At 43.2% G+C, this 21258-nt stretch overlaps 1 protein-coding gene across 7 annotated transcripts in view; it reads left to right on the forward strand.

Annotated features, from left to right (window-relative positions):
* The window catches only part of nfatc2 (nuclear factor of activated T cells 2), a 93262-nt gene that overhangs the window by 55752 nt on the left and 16252 nt on the right, over positions 1-21258 (forward strand). For all 7 annotated transcript variants that reach the window (XM_031894306.1, XM_031894305.1, XM_031894307.1 and 4 more), the window contains 3 exons: positions 4422-4477; positions 5221-5347; positions 6611-7306. In XM_031894306.1, coding sequence (XP_031750166.1) covers positions 4422-4477; positions 5221-5347; positions 6611-7306 — 879 coding nt within the window. The remainder of the gene's footprint in view (positions 1-4421; positions 4478-5220; positions 5348-6610; positions 7307-21258) is intronic.

A 21258-nucleotide genomic window follows, 5' to 3' on the forward strand; every position in this document is an offset into this window, starting at 1 on the left:
TGAAGTTCCTGAATGGCCATAGGCTCCCCGGCAAGTTCCTGGATAACGCCTGGCTGGCTTTCCAGGGGAAACTCTTCCTTAGGGGCAATCTGAGCTATCTGAGTGTGGTAAACAGGCTCTGCCCCTGGGGGTGCCAAGTGGAAGAGACCACAAATCACTTTTTATTAGAGTGCTCGGTATCTCGGGCTTTGTATAATGAAGTCCTGTCAGTTTTGAAAATTGGAAGGTTCTGTCGGCACACATATGGGGAAAGGGCGTATGGGCTGGTAAGGGGAAAGCATCCTTTGGATAATGAGACCTTTTTTGTGATTTTCACTGTCATTAGATACTTTTTGTGGATAATGAGGTGCAGTAAATCTTTCGGGGGGGAGGATGGAACTATTGATCCAACAGTTAAAAGAATCTTGAGGGAACTGTATTTCATCCGTCTCAAAGAGATTAGCATTAACAAGGACAATGCTAAACTGTGGAGGGAGGTGGATTTCACATGGGTGCAATCTTCAGATGTTATTTAATTAAAATGTCATTTTGATGTTATGTAATTGAATTTTCATTTTGATGTTATGTAATTGAAAGTTTGATTTTCTGTTTTATGTTTTAATTTCTTAATAAAAATCCCTATCTGATCCCCATTGTAAGCAGCAGTCCTGCCCTGCTTTATGGCTGAGATTCTAGCTATCTGTATAACAGAGCATTCTGTCACAGTGGCACAGATCCTATCTGATACCCATTGTAAGCAGCAGTCCTGCCCTGCTTTATGGCTGAGATTCTAGCTATCTGTATAACAGAGCATTCTGTCACAGTGGCACAGATCCTATCTGATCCCCATTGTAAGCAGCAGTCCTGCCCTGCTTTATGGCTGAGATTCTAGCTATCTGTATAACAGAGCATTCTGTCACAGTGGCACAGATCCTATCTGATACCCATTGTAAGCAGCAGTCCTGCCCTGCTTTATGGCTGAGATTCTAGCTATCTGTATAACAGAGCATTCTGTCACAGTGGCACAGATCCTATCTGATCCCCATTGTAAGCAGCAGTCCTGCCCTGCTTTATGGCTGAGATTCTAGCTGTCTGTATAACAGATCCAAGGGTGGAGATCCACAGACTGGCTATTTTAGAATACAGTGGTTGTAAAAAGAAGCAACGTAAGTCGCCTGTCTGGTTTATTCCAACTTTCACAGTATCTCATTTCCAGTACTGCAGCATGTGGCACCAATACATGCTGTACCAGGCTTTCATGGCACAAAGCAAAATCCCTCTCGGGCTGCTGGGCTGTGGGAAACATTGTTCATGAAAACAGAAGTATATTCTCATGCCTTCCAGATTCTGAGCATGACTAAACCTGGGTCTTGCTCTGTAGTGCAAGGCGGAACTTTGTCTCTCTCTTTAATACAATCCAATTGCATGTTTGTGTGTGAAGGGGAGCCAGAAATAAATGAGACTATATCAGAAACACAAATAAATAAAGCAAGAACACAAACTGAGCACAGAGACAGAGATGCATAACCTAATTTACAGGGAAAATAAGATTATTTTGAAAAGAGTAGAGCATTCCTCCTCTGTATATTTGTATTTTATACATATGGGAGGGAGGTGCCATATTGTTTCCCTTAGACAGTACAGTATGAGGGTACAGCTTATTGTGTGCCCAGAACATTCCTTCTCTGTATATTTGTATTTATACATATGGGAGGGAGGTGCCATATTGTTTCCCTTAGACAGTACAGTATGAGGGTACAGCTTACTGTGTGCCCAGAACATTCCTTCTCTGTATATTTGTATTTATACATATGGGAGGGAGGTGCCATATTGTTTCCCTTAGACAGTACAGTATGAGGGTATAGCTTATTGTGTGCCCAGAACATTCCTTCTCTGTATATTTGTATTTATACATATGGGAGGGAGGTGCCATATTGTTTCCCTTAGACAGTACAGTATGAGGGTACAGCTTATTGTGTGCCCAGAACATTCCTTCTCTGTATATTTGTATTTATACATATGGGAGGGAGGTGCCATATTGTTTCCCTTAGACAGTACAGTATGAGGGTACAGCTTACTGTGTGCCCAGAACATTCCTTCTCTGTATATTTGTATTTATACATATGGGAGGGAGGTGCCATATTGTTTCCCTTAGACAGTACAGTATGAGGGTACAGCTTATTGTGTGCCCAGAACATTCCTTCTCTGTATATTTGTATTTATACATATGGGAGGGAGGTGCCATATTGTTTCCCTTACACAGTACAGTATGAGGGTACAGCTTATTGTGTGCCCAGAACATTCCTTCTCTGTATATTTGTATTTATACATATGGGAGGGAGGTGCCATAGTGTTTCCCTTAGACAGTACAGTATGAGGGTACAGCTTATTGTGTGCCCAGAACATTCCTTCTCTGTATATTTGTATTTATACATATGGGAGGGAGGTGCCATAGTGTTTCCCTTAGACAGTACAGTATGAGGGTACAGCTTATTGTGTGCCTAGGACATTCCTTCTCTGTTGCAGTCTGTGTAGGATGTCAGACTTAACACAGTGAGGCGATCAGTATGGCTGCTCTCTATTTAAAGGGAAAGTATGATTGCATAATGTTTAGTGTCGTATAAATCAGGACTTTGAAGTACTGGAAAGAATTGCTGCTCCTTGATGATGACCTTTTCTCCCCATACTTGTACAATAGGAGGCTGAAGTACCTGGCAGTTATGTGCCAATATTTCCTAACTCATTACTCTGACAGTTTATGATTAAAGCCGTGAGCAGGGGCAGCGCGTGCATCTTGGCTGCATTATGGCACAGGCTGATTTTCCACCCTTTCATGCTGGGATTCTCGACTAATACTTAACACTTGTCTCAGTCACAGCCAATGGGTTTTGCTGTCCCTGCCTGTGATTCTTTCGATCACTTAATAATCCCTTATATCCTGAGTATTGTGGGGCTGCACAGTTATATTGTATTACAGGAGAGCTTTCAGCACCCTTATCTCATCCAATTCAGGGTCTTCTGATAACACATTCCTTGCGGGGCCTGCTGCTGCCAACAGAACATTTCTCTTTTATGTATTTCACATATCAGATTATATCAGATTATTCACCGTGCCCAGCAGGGAGGGTTGGAACAGATAATCCTACCTGTACTATGGAATATAAATGTTTATTTTCATTCTCAATAAGGAGTAAACAGGACCATTAAATACTTGCTGAATTGTGTTTTATAGTATCTTCTGTACAGGCTATGAGCAAACTTAGGGGTCTAAATCCCTACAGGTTCAGGTCCCTTAGTTACTGCGCAGAAGGGAATGTATATAAGTTCATAGTTCATCTCTCTGTACAGGCTATGAGCAAACTTAGGGGGCTGTTCCTGCTGAATTGTGCTTAGTACAGGGGAATCCCTATGCTGCCATAGTTTTATGGTATCTCTGTGTACAGGCTATGAGCAAACTTAGGGGGCTGTTCCTGCTGAATTGTGCTTAGTACAGGGGAATACCTATGCTGCCATAGTTTTATGGTATCTCTCTGTACAGGCTAGGAGCAAACTTAGGGGGCTGTTCCTGCTGAATTGTGCTTAGTACAGGGGAATACCTATGCTGCCATAGTTTTATGGTATCTCTCTGTGTACAGGCTATGAGCAAACTTAGGGGGCTGTTCCTGCTGAATTGTGCTTAGTAAAAGGGAATCCCTATGTGCCATAGTTTTATGGTATCTCTCTGTACAGGCTATGAGCAAACTTAGGGGGCTGTTCCTGCTGAATTGTGCTTAGTACAGGGGAATCCCTATGCTGCCATAGTTTTATGGTATCTCTCTGTACAGGCTATGAGCAAACTTAGGGGGCTGTTCCTGCTGAATTGTGCTTAGTACAGGGGAATACTTTTGCTGCCATAGTTTTATGGGATCTCTCTGTACAGCCTATGAGCAAACTGTGGAGGCTGTTCCTGATGAACTATGCTACAGCGCTGGGACAGTTTATGGCATCCATATCAGAATAGGGGCTGCCCCTTGTAATGATCAAGCTTTTGTTACTGAGTTGCAATGACCCAAATTTGTCAGACCATGCCCACTTACTTGGCCAGTGGTCAAAACTCATTCCCCGGATATTGTTTAGGAATTATAACACAATTGGAGGGTTAAAAAGAAAGTATAAGGGAGTTTATGATCAACCAGTCTATGAGACAATGGCAGCTTAGGCAAGCCTGACAGTTGTAGTAAAATGGCTGCCCATTGCTACTAAATAAACTGGGCCAGTGCAGTTAATTTTCTTAAAAGGAGCACTAGCTCAGGGCATAATCTTAGCGATTCAATTAACTGGGTGTACCTAACATATTGGCACCCCCAGTGGCAACCCCCATGTAGTCCAATTTTACAAAAATATGACTGACCGGCCAACTGTGGCATTCAAATGAAGATATCCTTGTGTGAAATTTATTTCAGATGGCCAACAGATTTGGGAGATGGAGGCTACAGTAGATAAAGACAAAAGCCAACCGGTGAGTAATAACAGTGCTCCCCTTGTCTACAAGAAGTTAATATGACATATTAGACTCATTAAAGGCCATGTTATTATTAAAACTTATTATACACCCCTCAAAAGTAGGCCTCAATCTCTATACATAGGATGTAACAGCCATGTTTACCAGTGGATGAAACACAAGCCAATATATGGGCTTATAGCCCCCTATGGAAGGAGATCAGGTACATTGTGGGTGGACTATAAGTGGCACACAAACCCTATTAGGTACGTTGCTGTATAAAACACCATTACTGGGGACATTGTTATAATACCAATTAACAATCAAGGCAGACCTATTCGGCAGCTTATCGGCCCGTGTAGGGGAAAAAATGACTGGCCTGCCTGACCGATATCTGGCCTGAAAATCCAGTCGGATCGGGGACCGCGTCGGCTCGTTGATGCGGTCCCTGAACCGTCTGTGCCTATTCCAGTCGTTATAATTCGGCCACTTGGCCTACATTCCCCCGATATCACCCACCCGTAGGTAGGGATATCGGCAGAATATCTGCTCGCTTGGCGACCTCGCTAGGCAAGTGGATCTTTAAGTGTATGGCCATCTTTATAGAAGTTAAGGAAAGAGATACAACAGGAACATCTTGATTTGCACATTTATCACTTATTCATCACGATTAGGTCGAATTATTTAAAGAATAGCAATATGGATAGTATTTAGTAACTGCCCTTATAGCAGTTAAGCCTGATTGTGTGTTCCTGTTTCAGAGCATGCTCTTTGTGGAAGTCCCTGAGTATCGCAGCAAGCACATCACATCTCCTGTGAAGGTGAACTTCTATGTCATCAATGGGAAAAGAAAACGTAGTCAGGCCCAGCATTTCACCTATCACCCAGGTAAGTCCCCTGTCTAGCCTAGTTGGGTTCCCTTATACAGACCCAATGGTGACAACCAGTATGCCAGCTGATCTCTTCTCTTCGCATATACTGGTTGGTTGTAACACTACAGTTAGTATGTTGGTGTGACTGGGGACAATAGGATTCAAGAACACTGAGTTGGGGGGAGTAATGTAATGCTGAACCTGAACTAATACCCCAGAGCAGGGGGCGGTCTTTAAACAGGGCTGGATTTAAACACACCAATGGCGGCTCAAGGAGTCAGTGGGTTGGACTTCAACACTCTGAAGCAACTTACAGGTTAAGGAGTAGGGAGTCAATATCTTGAACAGTGGGCTAAGCTATCACTTATTGGGGGTGAGACAGGAGTCTATAACTCAAGGAGTAGGTGGGACTAGAACACTGTGATGGCAGTTTTCAGGGGAGGAGCAAGGAGTATAACTTAAGCAGTGGGCTGGGCTACAACACCAATTGCAGCTTATGGGGGTGAGACAGGAGTCTGTAACTCAAGGAGTAGGTGGGACTAGAACACTGTGATGGCAGCTTTCAGGGGAGGAGCAAGGAGTATAACTCAAGCAGTGGGCTGGGCTACAAACCTATTGACGATCATGGGGGTCTGTAACTTAAAAAGTGGGTGTGACTAAAATACTGTAATGGCTGCTTCCGGGAGAAGGGGTAGGGGGATCTTAAACTTTAAATAATTAGAACATAGCACAGAATAAAGGCCTGCTTTCTGTATAGACTGGAATTAGGGGTTTACCATTGCTATCAGTCTGCCCCATGATGCTCCTGTTTCTGTAAATGTGAAGTCCTGTCTGTCGACTATATGAAACAGCAACTGCCACTCTGTGGTTTCTTGTTGTTCCTGGATGTGACTTGCACTGAAATGACCTGAACTCAGCGCCCTTTTACTTTGTAAGGTAAAGGTACTCTGTTTGTTTACAGCAATTAGAGCCTGGTTACATTATGGTGAAATTTGATCGGAAAATGATTTTCCTCCCACACTGATATCTCTGTATACAAGAGACTTACTGCCTGGCCTAAAAGGGACAAGGGCACAGATATAATTAATTGTATATGTAATTCTATACAATAGATATGATTATAAACTCACAGCTGGTGAATTCCCATTATTCACTCATTTATAAATGAAGTGTTCTATACCTGTAGAGAGGACAGAAAAAGAAGTAAGATAATCTGCTCTTATTTGGGAGAATTCAGACTAGTTCAACTATTGCCTCTGCTTTCTTGTTTGCATTGCAGTGCCATCTATCAAAACAGAGCCAATTGATGAGTACAGTTCCTCCATTGTTGGAAACAACATACACGGTGGCATAGGAACAGTGCCGCAGGCCTACTTTTCTCAGCATTCAATGGCTAATGATGCACCTTCTTGCTTGGTGGCTAATTTGGTGCCATGTCAACAGACACGAGCAAGTCTTCCATCCCCGGAATCCCGGTATCATCAACAGAATCCCTCGACTGTTATGTACCAGAGAAGCAAAAGCTTGAGTCCAAGCCAACTCGGCTACCATCAGTCACCACTGATGGCCTCACAGATTGCAATACCCGATGTAATTCCTGATGCCCACAGATCTGTTCTTGTCCATGCCGGTTCCCCTGTCCAGTCTGTGCTCCACTCTTCTGCCAATCCACAGCCATCTCCTGTAATTCACTATTCTCCAACCAACCATCAGGTGAGGCGTGGAAGTCACCAGGACTTCCAGCACATAATGTGCTCCGATCATTTCGCAACTAGTCCTACGAGATCCAGTCAGCCACAGGTCAGCCAAGCACAGAGAATGAGCCCAAATCCCTTTCCGAGTGTGATCCAGCAACAGTCAAACAGCCCAAGAGCTTCAAAAAATGGTCCTTCTGGACCAGATGAGAAAGAAATGGGCCCAGGCGGAGTGACGGTGAAACAGGAAGAGAATTTGGACCAGGCTTACCTAGATGATGGTAAGTAACATCTGAACTTGTCTTCAGTAGAGGTGTGCAGTCATCATCACTTGTGTATTATATGGAAGCTTGTGTGGGTAACAAAAGGCATTCAATACAGAACTGTGTTCATATAAAGCTTATATGGATGATATGTTCATTTTGCCACTCATCAACATTATTTGGTCTGGTCTATAAATCCATGATATAAAGTAGGGCTTTCCAGCCTGCTTTTTTTTATTGTACTACACCTTCCAGTATCCCCAACAACCCCTAGCTTCTATCCTCTTCAACAACAGCTGAAGTAACAGTGCTTGGGCAAAACCGATGGAAAAGCTTGTTGGACTGTACTGTACCTTCCACCCTATAGTCCAGTGGTTCACAAACTGTGGGGCTGAGGAGCAGAATAACGGCTTGTTGGGTCGCTTTTAGACCATTTAGGTTAAGCTTTAGTGAGAATGCTGATTTGTTCTCCTAGACACTTCTAGAAGCCCAACTAGAAAGCCATAAATTCTCTTCCCACAGTCTAAGCTTGCAGAGTCAATATATACATGTAGGGACCACTACTGCATTTTATCACACTTTATCCTGCTTCCAGATCGATGGGGCCCAGGCTGTAACTAGGGGTAGATAGCAAAGGCATAAGCCTCGGGTGAAACTGTGGGGGGTGCTGTTGGGGGGGGAGGTGTGTGTGTGTGGGCCAGGCAAATACTACTTGGCTCAGTGCAGTCATCTCCACATGGATCCCCTAAAGACTACTTGTATGGCAACAGTTTCTCATCTAAACAGTAGTCAGCAATAAAAAATGGCATCAAACAAACCATCCAGTTATATCTCTGGTGCATTCATGTAGACTGGTAACTGCAGAGATTAGGACAGAAAATGCTGCCGGGCACATATTCTTAACAGTACCCATGAACAGAGGGGCATTGACTGGCAAACAATGTTGTTTCTTTGCAACAAATCCGCCTTTGGCCCAAGAGCACTCATGGATGTTATGTTTCTGATACGACTGGCTCCATCTTGGTTGAAATGCCTGCTTAGTCAGCCATTTTGCTGCAACTTGAGTGCCCTGCTGGATGTATTAAGGCTATGACAAAGTTATAACCAGGAGGAAATGGTGAATCCCTTCTCCCTGGGAGGCAAGAGAAAATAGCAGGACTTTGGCAGATGGGGAGGGAGGTGACAGGAGACTGAATGAGCTACACATGTCTATGACTCAACCCTGTATATTTACCCCTAATTACTTCTCAGTTCTGGCACAAAACGAGCCACTGCATACACTAACTCTATTATTCACTTTATGGTGTCTAGTTTATATTCTCCTGCAATGCTTGGGTGACTAATCAGTTAGCCAGTGTGTTCAGTACCTGTAAGTCGTCCCTAAGGGGCATTGCTTGGCTACGAAATATGGACAGGAGTAAGCAATGTAAACAGAATATAAGCAAAGCAAAATAGGGGAGTGGCAGATTTAAGGCAAGTTAGGTTGAAATTTGGGGTGAACATATATCTGTACTGTTGTTATGCTACAAATCCTTAAGTTTGTTGGACTTCAGTACCAATGGTTTGGTATACATGCTATTCAGCCTTAGTTCCAGGAATATATTAGACAACACATAAGTATCGCCTTTATTGATTCTAGCTGGGCTTTCTGCAGTATCAATGAAAGCAAATAAGCACTCACCCCCAAATCTCCCCCTAATTGGCCTTCAGGCTGGGCCCTTTTAACTCATAACAAGGTTACAGATATATAGAAACATTGGGGTAACAGTCACCCTGCTATAGTTCCAGGGGTACCCAGGGCAGAAATAAGCACTCACCCCAAATCTCCCCCTAACTGGCCTTCAGGCTGGGCCCCCTTAGCTCATAACAATGTTACAGATATATAGAAACATTGGGGTAACAGTCACCCTGCTATAGTTCCAGGGGTACCCAGGGTACAAATAAGCACTCACCCTAAATCTCCCCCTAACTGGCCTTCAGGCTGGGCCCCCTTAGCTCATAACAAGGTTACAGATCTATAGAAACATTGGGGTAACAGTCACCCTGCTATAGTTCCAGGGGTACCCAGGGCACAAATAAGCACTCACCCCAAATCCCCCCTAACTGGCCTTCAGGCTGGGCCCCCTTAGCTCATAACAAGGTTACAGATATAGAAACATTGGGGTAACAGTCACCCTGCTATAGTTCCAGGGGTACCCAGGGCACAAATAGAATAAAAAGTGTTCTGAAAAGTGACTGAAAAGTGTTCTCACCCTAAACAACCTTTACTGGGCTTTCATTTGTATATAGGGAAGTAAATATGCACTGACCCCCCAAAGTCTACCACAAACTAACCTTCAGTTTGAGAATGACTGCCTTAGGGTGAAGACACAGAGCTACTAGTAGCAGCTACTTGTCACATTTGCTAAAATAGACAATACTGATAATTTACTGATAACTGTCTCTATGTGTGTTTTACCAGAGCCAATTCCTCAGTATTGTCTATGGCAGGGTATTTTCTGGAGTCTAGTAGCTGAGAGGCACAGGATTAGGGAAGAAGCAGGCACTATCTTTAGTTAAATGGAACCGCTATACTTTATGTTAAACATAGTTTGGCACATGAACATAAGCTTTACTTGTCCTTTAAACACATAACTACAGCCAGCAAATAGATAGCTGAAGGCCCGGAGACATGTCTGTTCGAGAACATTCCTCTTGATAACAAAAGTCTTTATTTTTTTTCTACTGAGGACAAAAATAACACAGAACAGCTCTGTAATGACCGGATTTGTCTTCAGCCGCCTAAAGTCATCTGGCACCAGTATACAGCACTCAGTGATTATATGGCTCATCACGGCGTTTCAATGCCCAACTTATTGCAGAACCATGAATGTGTGCCGCCCCTCTGTACAAAAAGAAATAAAGCCAGCAACAGAGTCAAGTTGTAAGGTGTATATAGATAGGATCTCAAGCATGCAAGCAACTTGTGTTCTTTATTTGGAATGCAGAGCACAAGTGTGAATGTTTTGCAGTGAGAACTGTAAGCAGCATGGTGCACACTGAGTCCCCATAGTGCTGAGAGTCTAGAGATTGTAGGGAGAAACCTGCTCATTGGCAGACAAGGTTGGAGCTACGACCTCCCTGAGTTTTGTAGAGAAATGTAACCTCATGCTATAGTTACTCAGGTTTAAAATACGTCTTAAGTCAATAGTTCCTATTGGGTAAGTTGCAGCCAATTACAGGTAGGTGTGCAGTTTACGAAATAGGCTTCTACCTTTCCCTTCCCACCATCCCACCCATAGATGATGTTAATTCTGTTTTATCATATCAAAGGGGTAAAAGTCGGACTGATAATGCAACTGTTGCCAGTTGTATTGTTAAATGGGCCCAGATGTATAAATATGGCACTGTGGGTCGAGTGTGGGTTCATCTGATTTGACCCACACAAGTATCTACCATAATTATCAATAAGTGTTCTTGACAAATTACCAAATGTGTCCACTGCAGTCACATTGATTTATCCCCATCCCCTCTCCTGGACATTTTCAGAATCAGTGTCAATAATTTGACCCTTTGCTTGTCCCACCAATAAAAAAACAAAGAAGTTACACCAAAATTCTCAAAAGCAGCTGGAGCAGAAAGCACGATTGGTGGGCTTGGCCTTGGTGGATTGGGGGCATGAGCAGGCTGGGGCAGACACACTTGGATCCCTTTTGGTCTTTGCCATCTCTGATTTACAAGTTGATGTGTTGCAGTAGACTGCTCTACATCCTCTCACACAGTAGGGTGACAAAAATACCAGTTGTAGAACTTCAAAACCTCAAGGTGGCTGAAATGGAGTAGAGCAGGAGCTTGAAAATAGGGTCTCCGAAACATCCCTCCGCAGATATAATGAAGTTAAATAGCAGAGGTAGATTACATATCAAGAACTAGGTAGGCAGTTAGTATATGGCCTAGGGTCTGGGTAGACAGCAGAGAAGCAGAATCAAGTCACTGGTGTGGTTAATGGCAGGGCAGCAGAACAGGAGTCCAGGGTCAGAAATAGAGAGTCAACAGGAGGCACCTAAGTACCAGCAAGGAGGAGCAAAATAGGAGCTGAACTGAGAAGGGAACCAGCAAACCAACAGTGCCAAATTTCTCTCCAAATAGATGCATTTCAATGGAATACTACAACCTTAGTAATGTAACACTTGCAATGTGAAGAGCCCACCTGGGCACCTGTGTAAGATGGAGTTAAATAGTAGGTTCTTACATTATATATTACTGGAAAGTCATTATTTCCATAGCTGGAAATATCTTCCAGCTAATATATTTCCATAGCTTTCCAAATATCAAGAAATTACCAAGAAATTCACTTTGGCATCATGTGGCCAGTGGATTCCAAGACAATGTGCAACTGAACCTTAACATTTTTTCATGCTTTTCTTCTCATTGACATTTAAAGGCAATCTCTGACTCTTCATAAGTCCCAGCAGTGACGGCCCTTTATTAGTAATAACCAAGGTGGTTGATGACTGTTCCATGCTTCTCTTTTCGTGTTTTGGTGAAATCCTTTCGTTTTTATTCTTTACTCGTGTTTCGATAGACTTGATTGGTGCATGTTGTGTAATAGGAAAACCAGAGACAGAGCTTGCTGTAAGAAAAGCAAGTCTGCTTAGTCAGTAAAAGGAGCCTTAGCCACAACGGGCTGCCTTCCTGTATGGTCAGTCCTCTTGCGCAATTCTTATTTTAACAAGCTCAAAACAACATCTCTATAACCAGTTTATTCTGCCAAAACCAATACCAACTCAATGCCAATTTAAAATAGCTTCCCTCGTGTCTGTCTGTAACACAATTCACCATGTAAAAAGGTCTAAATTTGCTCATACGCCCACTTGCATGTTTGAAAACTGGGGTGTCAACGAATTTCAGTTTTAACAAATGTTCATTTGCTTCCCTGGGTACCCCTGGAACTATAGCAGGGTGACTGTTACCCCAATGTTTCTATATATCTGTAACCTTGTTATGAGCTAAGGGATCCCAGCCTGAAGGCCAGTTAGGGGGAGATTTGGGGTAAGTGCTTATTTGTGCCCTGGGTACCCCTGGAACTATAGCAGGGTGACTGTTACCCCAATGTTTCTATATATCTGTAACCTTGTTATGAGCTAAGGGGACCCAGCCTGAAGGCCAGTTAGGGGGAGATTTGGGGTAAGTGCTTATTTGTGCCCTGGGTACCCCTGGAACTATAGCAGGGTGACTGTTACCCCAATGTTTCTATATATCTGTAACCTTGTTATGAGCTAAGGAGGCCCAGCCTGAAGGCCAGTTAGGGGGAGATTTGGGGTGAGTGCTTATTTGTGCCCTGAGTACCCCTGGAACTATAGCAGGGTCACTGTTACCCCAATGTTTCTATATATCTGTAACCTTGTTATGAGCTAAGGGGGCCCAGCCTGAAGGCCAGTTAGGGGGAGATTTGGGGTAAGTGCTTATTTGTGCCCTGGGTACCCCTGGAACTATAGCAGGGTGACTGTTACCCCAATGTTTCTATATATCTGTAACCTTGTTATGAGCTAAGGGGACCCAGCCTGAAGGCCAGTTAGGGGGAGATTTGGGGTGAGTGCTTATTTGTGCCCTGGGTACCCCTGGAACTATAGCAGGGTGACTGTTACCCCAATGTTTCTATATATCTGTAACCTTGTTATGGGCTAAGGGGGCCCAGCCTGAAGGCCAGTTAGGGGGAGATTTGGGTTGAGTGCTTATTTGTGCCCTGGGTACCCCTGGGACTATAGTAGGGTGAATGTTACCTCAATGTTTCTATATATCTGTAACCTTGTTATGAGCTAAGGGGGCCCAGCCTGAAGCCCAGTTAGGGGGAGATTTGGGGTGAGTGCTTATTTGTTTCCTGGGTACCCCTGGAACTATAGAAGGGTGAATGTTACCCCAATGTTTCTATATATCTGTAACTTTGTTATGAGCAAGGGGGACCAGTTTGAATGGTGGTTAGGGTGAAAATTTGCAGTGAGTGCTGATAAGATATGTTAACTTACCTTTAACCTTATAAAGGGAGCCCTAAGCAAATGTTAGACTGCAAAGGTTAGAGCGGCAAGTAAACCCAAAATGTGTGAAATGTTCTAGAAAGGTCTTTTGTGAATCCTTCTTCTCTCTGATGTACTGATTGCAAGCTCATGGTGCATCACAGCTTTCTGCCTAACGCCCATGCGTGCAGTCATAGTTACATAGTTACATAGTTACATAGGGTTGAAAAAAGACCATTGTCCATCAAGTTCAACCCATCCGAGTAAACCCAGCACACAACCTATACTAACCAATCTATACACTCACATACATAAACTATATATATACAACCAGTAATACTAACTGTAGATATTAGTATCACAATAGCCTTGGATATTCTGCTTGTTCAAAAACTCATCCAGGCCCCTCTTAAAGGCATTAACAGAATCTGCCATTACCCCATCACTAGGAAGGGCATTCCCCAACCTCACTGCCCCCCCCGTGAAAAACCACCTACGCTGCTTCAAATGGAAGCTCCTTTCCTCTAATCTAAAGGGGGGCCTCTGGTGCGCTGATTGTTTTTATGGGAAAAAAGAACATCCCCCAACTGCCTATAATTCCCTCTAATGTACTTGTACAGAGTAATCATGTCCCCTCGCAAGCGCCTCTTTTCCAGAGAAAACAACCCCAACCTCGACAGTCTAACCTCATAGCTTAAATCTTCCATCCCCTTAAAGGAACAGTAACACCAAAAAATGAAAGTGTATAAAGGTAACTAAAATATAATGTGCTGTTGCTCTGCACTGGTAAAACTGGTGTGTTTGCTACAGTAACAATACTATAATTTATATAATAAGCTGCTGTGTAGCCATGGGGGCAGCCATTCAAAGGAGAAAAGGCACAGGCACATAGCAGATAACAGATAAAACACTATTGTATTCTACATAACTTATCTGTTATCTGCTATGTAACCTGTGCCTTTTCTCCTTTTTTCCAGCTTGAATGGCTGCCCCCGTGCTACACAGCAGCTTATTATATAAATTATAGTATTGTTACTGTAGCAAACACACCAGTTTTACCAGTGCAGAGCAACAGTGCATTATATTTTTATTACTTTAAAGCTCTTTCATTTTTTGGTGTTACTGTTCCTTTAACCAGTTTAGTTGCACGTCTCTGCACTCTCTCCAGTCACATTGTCTTGCAAAAGAATTACCAGCTGCATCTCACCCGCTTTGTCTCAGTGCCCATACGCCAGCCTCTCTATAATTCATGTCACAACTAGAGGGGCTTAGTGCCATACTGGGTGGCTCCATAAAATAAAAGCAGCGGTGTTTGCCCATCATTCTTACATTGGGAAACATTAAAATTTACCAACTTTGGAAACCTAACATGGGTTTCATTTTATCTAGATTACAAACCCTCCCAGGAGTAAGCGCAGTTGGCGGGAGTGCCTCATCATACCACAAACCGTTAACACCAGCTCTTCCTCGCAGGTTTTTTTTTTTCTTCCTATCACCTCCGCTAGAATGTTACATTTTGGCAAGGCGACACCCATAACATATTTTCGCACCTCTGAAATATTTTATTAAGCTCTGCGTTTGTGGTTCCATTTAGAATGTGCAACGAAAGCATAATGTGGCCTCTTCCAGCTCCTACCAGTTGCCCAAAAACACAGAGTCCATGGCACCAAACTGGGGAGCACTGGGCAAGTCATTCTTTTAACTCTTTGACACCCACTGGGGCCATTCAAGGTAACATCCCAGCAGATTTCATTCTTTAGAGACTAAAAGAACTAAATAAGAAAGCAGTTGTAGTTTCCCTTTTATAGATTGGATTAAGAGGCTTTATTTAAAAAAAAAAATGTTGACTATGAAATATCTTTTAGTGGTTTTTGGGTGCTATTCAAGCACCAAAGGGCCAAGATCATTTTGTGCCACCAGAGGGAAAATGTGCGTTCTGCAGATCAGCCGAGCTGATATTTCCTGCCACTGATCAAAAATAACAGAATTTTAGAGTAACTTTCAATCTTCCCTTTTTTTTTTTTTCCTCTCCAGATATTTTCTAAATTAGATTTTGGTCTCTCTTGATACAAGCCTTTCATTTTCCTGTCCAGAAGTGGGTTTAAGTCCGTGGGTGGCTAGAATTTCTGCAATTAAAAAAAAATCCCAGACTTTTGTAAAAAAATAAAAGATCTAATAATAATAAATAGCCAATATCCATAAATTATTTTTTTCTCACCAAAGTCTTTAGGCGCGGATGATGCAACCTTAAGGAACATAGTTTTTGCTCATACTTGGGCAAGTTGTGGGTGGAGTTATATTATGATCAGGGGTGTAGTTGTGTGTTTAAGGGCCATTTTATTTTTTTGGGGCCTCATTTTACTTGTTGGCGGGTGCCCAGTGAACAAAAAATTATTAATTGGGGCCTGTTAATAGTACGGGGCCCATAATTTCTGATGGCAGCCCTGCCAATGGATATCTTGTTTCATAGCCCACAAAGCATATTTCATGGCAGCCATGAAGACCAAACAGGGCCTCTCACAATTGCAGAGATACAAAGGGGGATCTTTTTTATTTTTTTAACTTGTATTGGATTGATCAGAATGACTAATTGATTTGGGGACCGGTAATACCTATGTTAGTAAATCAACCCCTTCAGTTCCTGGTACCATTTTCTTTCAAAAAAAAACCCAGCCTTATTTGAAACTAGCTATATTTTTTGTAACACCGTCATCAAACTGAAAGTGCCAGGAAATGGTGGTACAGTTTGGGGGAAACCATGTGTGCAGTTTCGGGGGGAAATTACTCAGTTGTTGCCAGTTTGCTGCTTATCTAACAGGCTCTACCTCTCTCGTGCCTTCCTAAAGGCCAATGGCTGACAGGCGTTTTTATGCATTTTGCTATGTCCAGCTTAGCGGGCACAATGGTGAAATGCTTCCAAATGGGCCAAATGATAATGACCTAGAACACTGAAATGATAATGGCCTAGACCACTGTTTGGTGGACTTATTTGGCTCAAGCCCTGCTTTGAGGCTCTACATTTGGTCACTGTCCCACTTTGCTAAATAAGGAATTCGGCCATAGTTCCAAGATCTAGGACAAGCATTCATTCTAGTCTTGGTCCAACTGACCTCGCAGAACTATCTGACCTCCCAGAACTTATCTAGGAGAGCAAATAGGCACCTTTTCCTTCATTCATCCTAGTCTTGGTCAAACTGACCTCCCAGAACTATCTGACCTCCCAGAACTATCTAGGAGAGCAAATAGGCACCTTTTCCTTCATTCATCCTAGTCTTGGTCCAACTGACCTCCCAGAACTATCTGACCTCCCAGAACTATCTGACCTCCCAGAACTATCTAGGAGAGCAAATAGGCACCTTTTCCTTCATTCATCCTAGTCTTGGTCCAACTGACCTCCCAGAACTATCTGACCTCCCAGAACTATCTGACCTCCCAGAACTATCTAGGAGAGCAAATAGGCACCTTTTCCTTCATTCATCCTAGTCTTGGTCCAACTGACCTCCCAGAACTTTCTGACCTCCCAGAACTATCTAGGAGAGAAAATAGGCACCTTTTCCTTCATTCATCCTAGTCTTGGTCCAACTGACCTCCCAGAACTATCTAGGAGAGCAAATAGACACCTTTCCCTTTCCCATGTCCCTAATTGGCCTTCAGGCTAGAGCCATAGTTTAAGAATCTTCATCCTGCTGATGCCCTTATGGCTAAAGCTCAATGTGGCGTCCCTACATACCTGCCTGCTGAGCGGGTTTGAGCTGAAGCTCCAGATGAGAGAATAAGGAATGTCTGTGTGGCCCCTCTTTTGGCACGGGAGACTGTAATTAAAACAGAGACCCTGCCAGCGTGTAACTTCCCGGCTTACTAATAATTACGAGTGTGAGTATGGCTTCTATCCAGTGTGTTAATGATTCTAGTAGCCCCAGAACCACAGCAGCCAAAACCACCAGTAACATTCCCTGTAGAACCTGCTAGCTGGGGCCAATCCACACTGGGTATTGTTCAGCCGCTGTGGGTGTTACTTATAAAAGCCTTGTCCCCAAGTGACTTCTATTCCCGAGCTTTGACCTGTAAGCAATGCCGGCATTCTACCTTTCTCATAATCCAATTTATCTTTTTCTTGGGTTTATGTCTCTTTAAAATGTACAGTATTTTATTCTTTGAGGTTGTGTATGTTAATGCCAGGTAATTTGGTGTAACCCCTTTGCCTGTAGCTGGTATTTTCCCAGCACCCATCAGTTGAACCATTGCTAATTATAAACACTTTTTTGACACTCAGTATTCCAAGAACAAAAACTTTCATACTCTCTAACCATGAGTCACAAACAAACCTCTTGTGAGTTTCACACCTTAATGGCTGTGCTTGTCAGAGCAGCTCCCACTGACTTATTAAGCGCAGAGAGTGGGTGTTTGGTGATTCCACCACTACAATACTGGGGGCTGCATTGTGTTTCCTACGTGAAATATAATGTACTTTTATAATCATTGGTGTTGTGATATTAGAAAAAAAGTTTTAAAGCAAATCCTGGGTTTTGATTGGTGCTAAAGGGACACTATCATATAACACTGTTCCTGAAAACTTGTACAGGTATCGGACCCCTTATCCGGAAACCCGTTATCCAGAAAGCTCCGAATTACGGCATGCCCGTCTCCCATAGACTCCATTTTAATCAAATAATTCAGAATTTTAAAACTGATTTCCTTTTTCTATGTAGAAATAAAACAGAACCTTTTAATTGATCCCAACTAAGATATAATTAATCCTTATTGGATGCAAAACAATCCTATTGGGTTTAATTAATGTTTTATTGATTTTTTAGTAGACTTAAGGTACTGAGATCCAAATTACGGAAAGACCCCTTATCCGGAATACCCTTGGTCCCGAGCATTCTGGATAATGGGTCCCATACCTGTATAAGGAAAGGTTACACTTTTTTTTATGGCAATTAAAAGGTCTCCTTCCTTTCTCAAATCCTTGCTGTATGGCTGAGATTCTACATTCTAACAGAGCATTCTGTCACAGTGGCACAGATCCTATCTGATACCCATTGTAAGCAGCAGTCCTGCCCTGCTTTATGGCTGAGATTCTAGCTATCTGTATAACAGAGCATTCTGTCACAGTGGCACAGATCCTATCTGATCCCCATTGTAAGCAACAGTCCTGCCCTGCTTTATGGCTGAGATTCTAGCTATCTGTATAACAGCGCATTCTGTCACAGTGGCACAGATCCTATCTGATACCCATTGTAAGCAGCAGTCCTGCCCTGCTTTATGGCTGAGATTCTAGCTATCTGTATAACAGAGCATTCTGTCACAGTGGCACAGATCCTATCTGATCCCCCCATTGTAAGCAGCAGTCCTGCCCTGCTTTATGGCTGAGATTCTAGCTATCTGTATAACAGAGCATTCTGTCACAGTGGCACAGATCCTATCTGATACCCATTGTAAGCAGCAGTCCTGCCCTGCTTTATGGCTGAGATTCTAGCTATCTGTATAACAGAGCATTCTGTCACAGTGGCACAGATCCTATCTGATACCCATTGTAAGCAGCAGTCCTGCCCTGCTTTATGGCTGAGATTCTAGCTATCTGTATAACAGAGCATTCTGTCACAGTGGCACAGATCCTATCTGATACCCATTGTAAGCAGCAGTCCTGCCCTGCTTTATGGCTGAGATTCTAGCTATCTGTATAACAGAGCATTCTGTCACAGTGGCACAGATCCTATCTGATACCCATTGTAAGCAGCAGTCCTGCCCTGCTTTATGGCTGAGATTCTAGCTATCTGTATAACAGAGCATTCTGTCACAGTGGCACAGATCCTATCTGATACCCATTGTAAGCAGCAGTCCTGCCCTGCTTTATGGCTGAGATTCTAGCTATCTGTATAACAGAGCATTCTATCACAGTGGCACAGATCCTATCTGATACCCATTTTGAGGAGCAGTTATCCCTAATTACCACCTTCTCACACCTCTAGGATCCTGTACAAAAACAAAACTGAGAGGTTGAACAGGTGAGAGCTTAAGAAAATAAAAACAAATAGAGCAGATTAGACCCTCCTGCCCTTTGTAAAAACGTTTCTTTTCTCCATTCTCTACTTGGCTTTGAATGATGACACTGATGCTGGTTTGCTATGACAAATGCAACAGTATCCAGGGAGTCCCCTCTCTCTGGCACAAGCACAAAAATGCGTTGGCACCCCGACAGACCAGGAAATGGATTGTCTTCGCAAAACAGTGTGCTCTGCCGCGCTTGGATATACCCAGTTTGTTATGACAGCAAAACAAAGTTCTATGGAAACCATTGTAAAAGTGTGAGTCCGGGCACTCTAGAGAGTTGGGGAAAGCCGTTTTTTTTTCTTCTGTTTTTTTTTTTTGTTGATCTTGGCCCCTTGTTTGCTTTGGAGGAGTAAAGCTTATATTTTGGGGGGTGGGAATGTCCCTAGGAGAGAGCGCTGCTTTATTTTTCCATACCAGAAATGATGCCAATGTGAAGTCCACACCATTCCAGCTGCTCAATTCCAAACACTCTGGGTCTCCTAAACAGACTTTCAGTGGCCGTAGAAGATGGAAAATTTTAGCCATGAATGGATTAGAACAGAGAAAAAAATCTCAGGACCAAGTACATTGGGTTTCCCTCTATAAACAGCTGCTAACTAAACCCCCCATTCTGCCCACATCTCTGTGTATGTGCTCACATACAGAAAATGTTCTATTAAAAGGAAAAATATATATCAGTGCCATTCCAGCTGTTTTAGATTTCTTTCATCACGGACAGTGGTTTTCCAAATCACTGGGTTCAAGCCCCCCAGAGGTCTGACATTTGGTCATAACAGTTACAGCTGTACAGAAACATTGTAACAGTCACCCTGCTATAGTTCCAGGGGTACCCAGGGCACAAATAATCACTCACCCCAAATCCCCCCTAACTGGCCTTCAGGCTGGGCCCCCTTAGCCCTTAACAAGGTTACAGATATATAGAAACATTGGGGTAACAGTCACCCTGCTATAGTTCCAGGGGTACCCAGGGCACAAATAAGCACTCACCCCAAATCCCCCCCTAACTGGCCTTCAGGCTGGGCCCCCTTAGCCCATAACAAGGTTACAGATATATAGAAACATTGGGGTAACTGTCACCCTGCTATAGTTCCAGGGGTACCCAGGGCACAAATAAGCACTCACCCCAAATCCCCCCCTAACTGGCCTTCAGGCTGGGCCCCCTTAGCCCATAACAAGGTTACAGATATATAGAAACATTGGGGTAACAGTCACCCTGCTATAGTTCCAGGGGTACCCAGGGCACAAATAAGCACTCACCCCAAATCTCCCCCTAACTGCCCTTCAGGCTGGGCCCCCTTAGCTCATAACAATGTTACAGATATATAGAAACATTGGGGTAACAGTCACCCTGCTATAGTTCCAGGGGTACCCAGAGCATAAAAATAAAAAAGCACTCATCCCAAATCTCCCCCTAACCTTACAGACAAAGAGTCCAAATACATTTTCTCTGTATATTTATGGATGACTGGTAATTTTTACCAGTCTTGTTGCTTTCAGCCAATGCTGGTTAGCTTACAGTATCCCTGCTGTTACAGGATGAGGGGAATTATTGGTGTAGTTAACAGATTGGGCATGACTGTAGCAGTGGTTGCACATAGTTACTACTGGTTAGTAAGAGCTAATCATGGCACAATATCTAAACAATACCTTGTACTTTGTATTAGAAAGCCAAAGAACAAACATAGGGGCTGTTGTTGATATAGAGGGATATTTGGACATTGCATACATATGTACAGACTGGCTGTAGGACGGAGGCAGCCCCTGGCACGCAGGGCGTTGTATTTGTAATTTTTGGGGTTGGTGCTAATATCAGGGCATGCTTTGTATTGTTACCCGTAGACCAGCATCTCTCATGACATGATAGTTGTCCTTGCATACATATGGTCAGACTAGCTAAGGAACTGAAATAGTCAGAGAGTGGAA

Source organism: Xenopus tropicalis, chromosome 10 (genome assembly GCF_000004195.4).
Source record: "Xenopus tropicalis strain Nigerian chromosome 10, UCB_Xtro_10.0, whole genome shotgun sequence".
Classification (NCBI taxonomy): Eukaryota; Metazoa; Chordata; class Amphibia; order Anura; family Pipidae; genus Xenopus; species Xenopus tropicalis.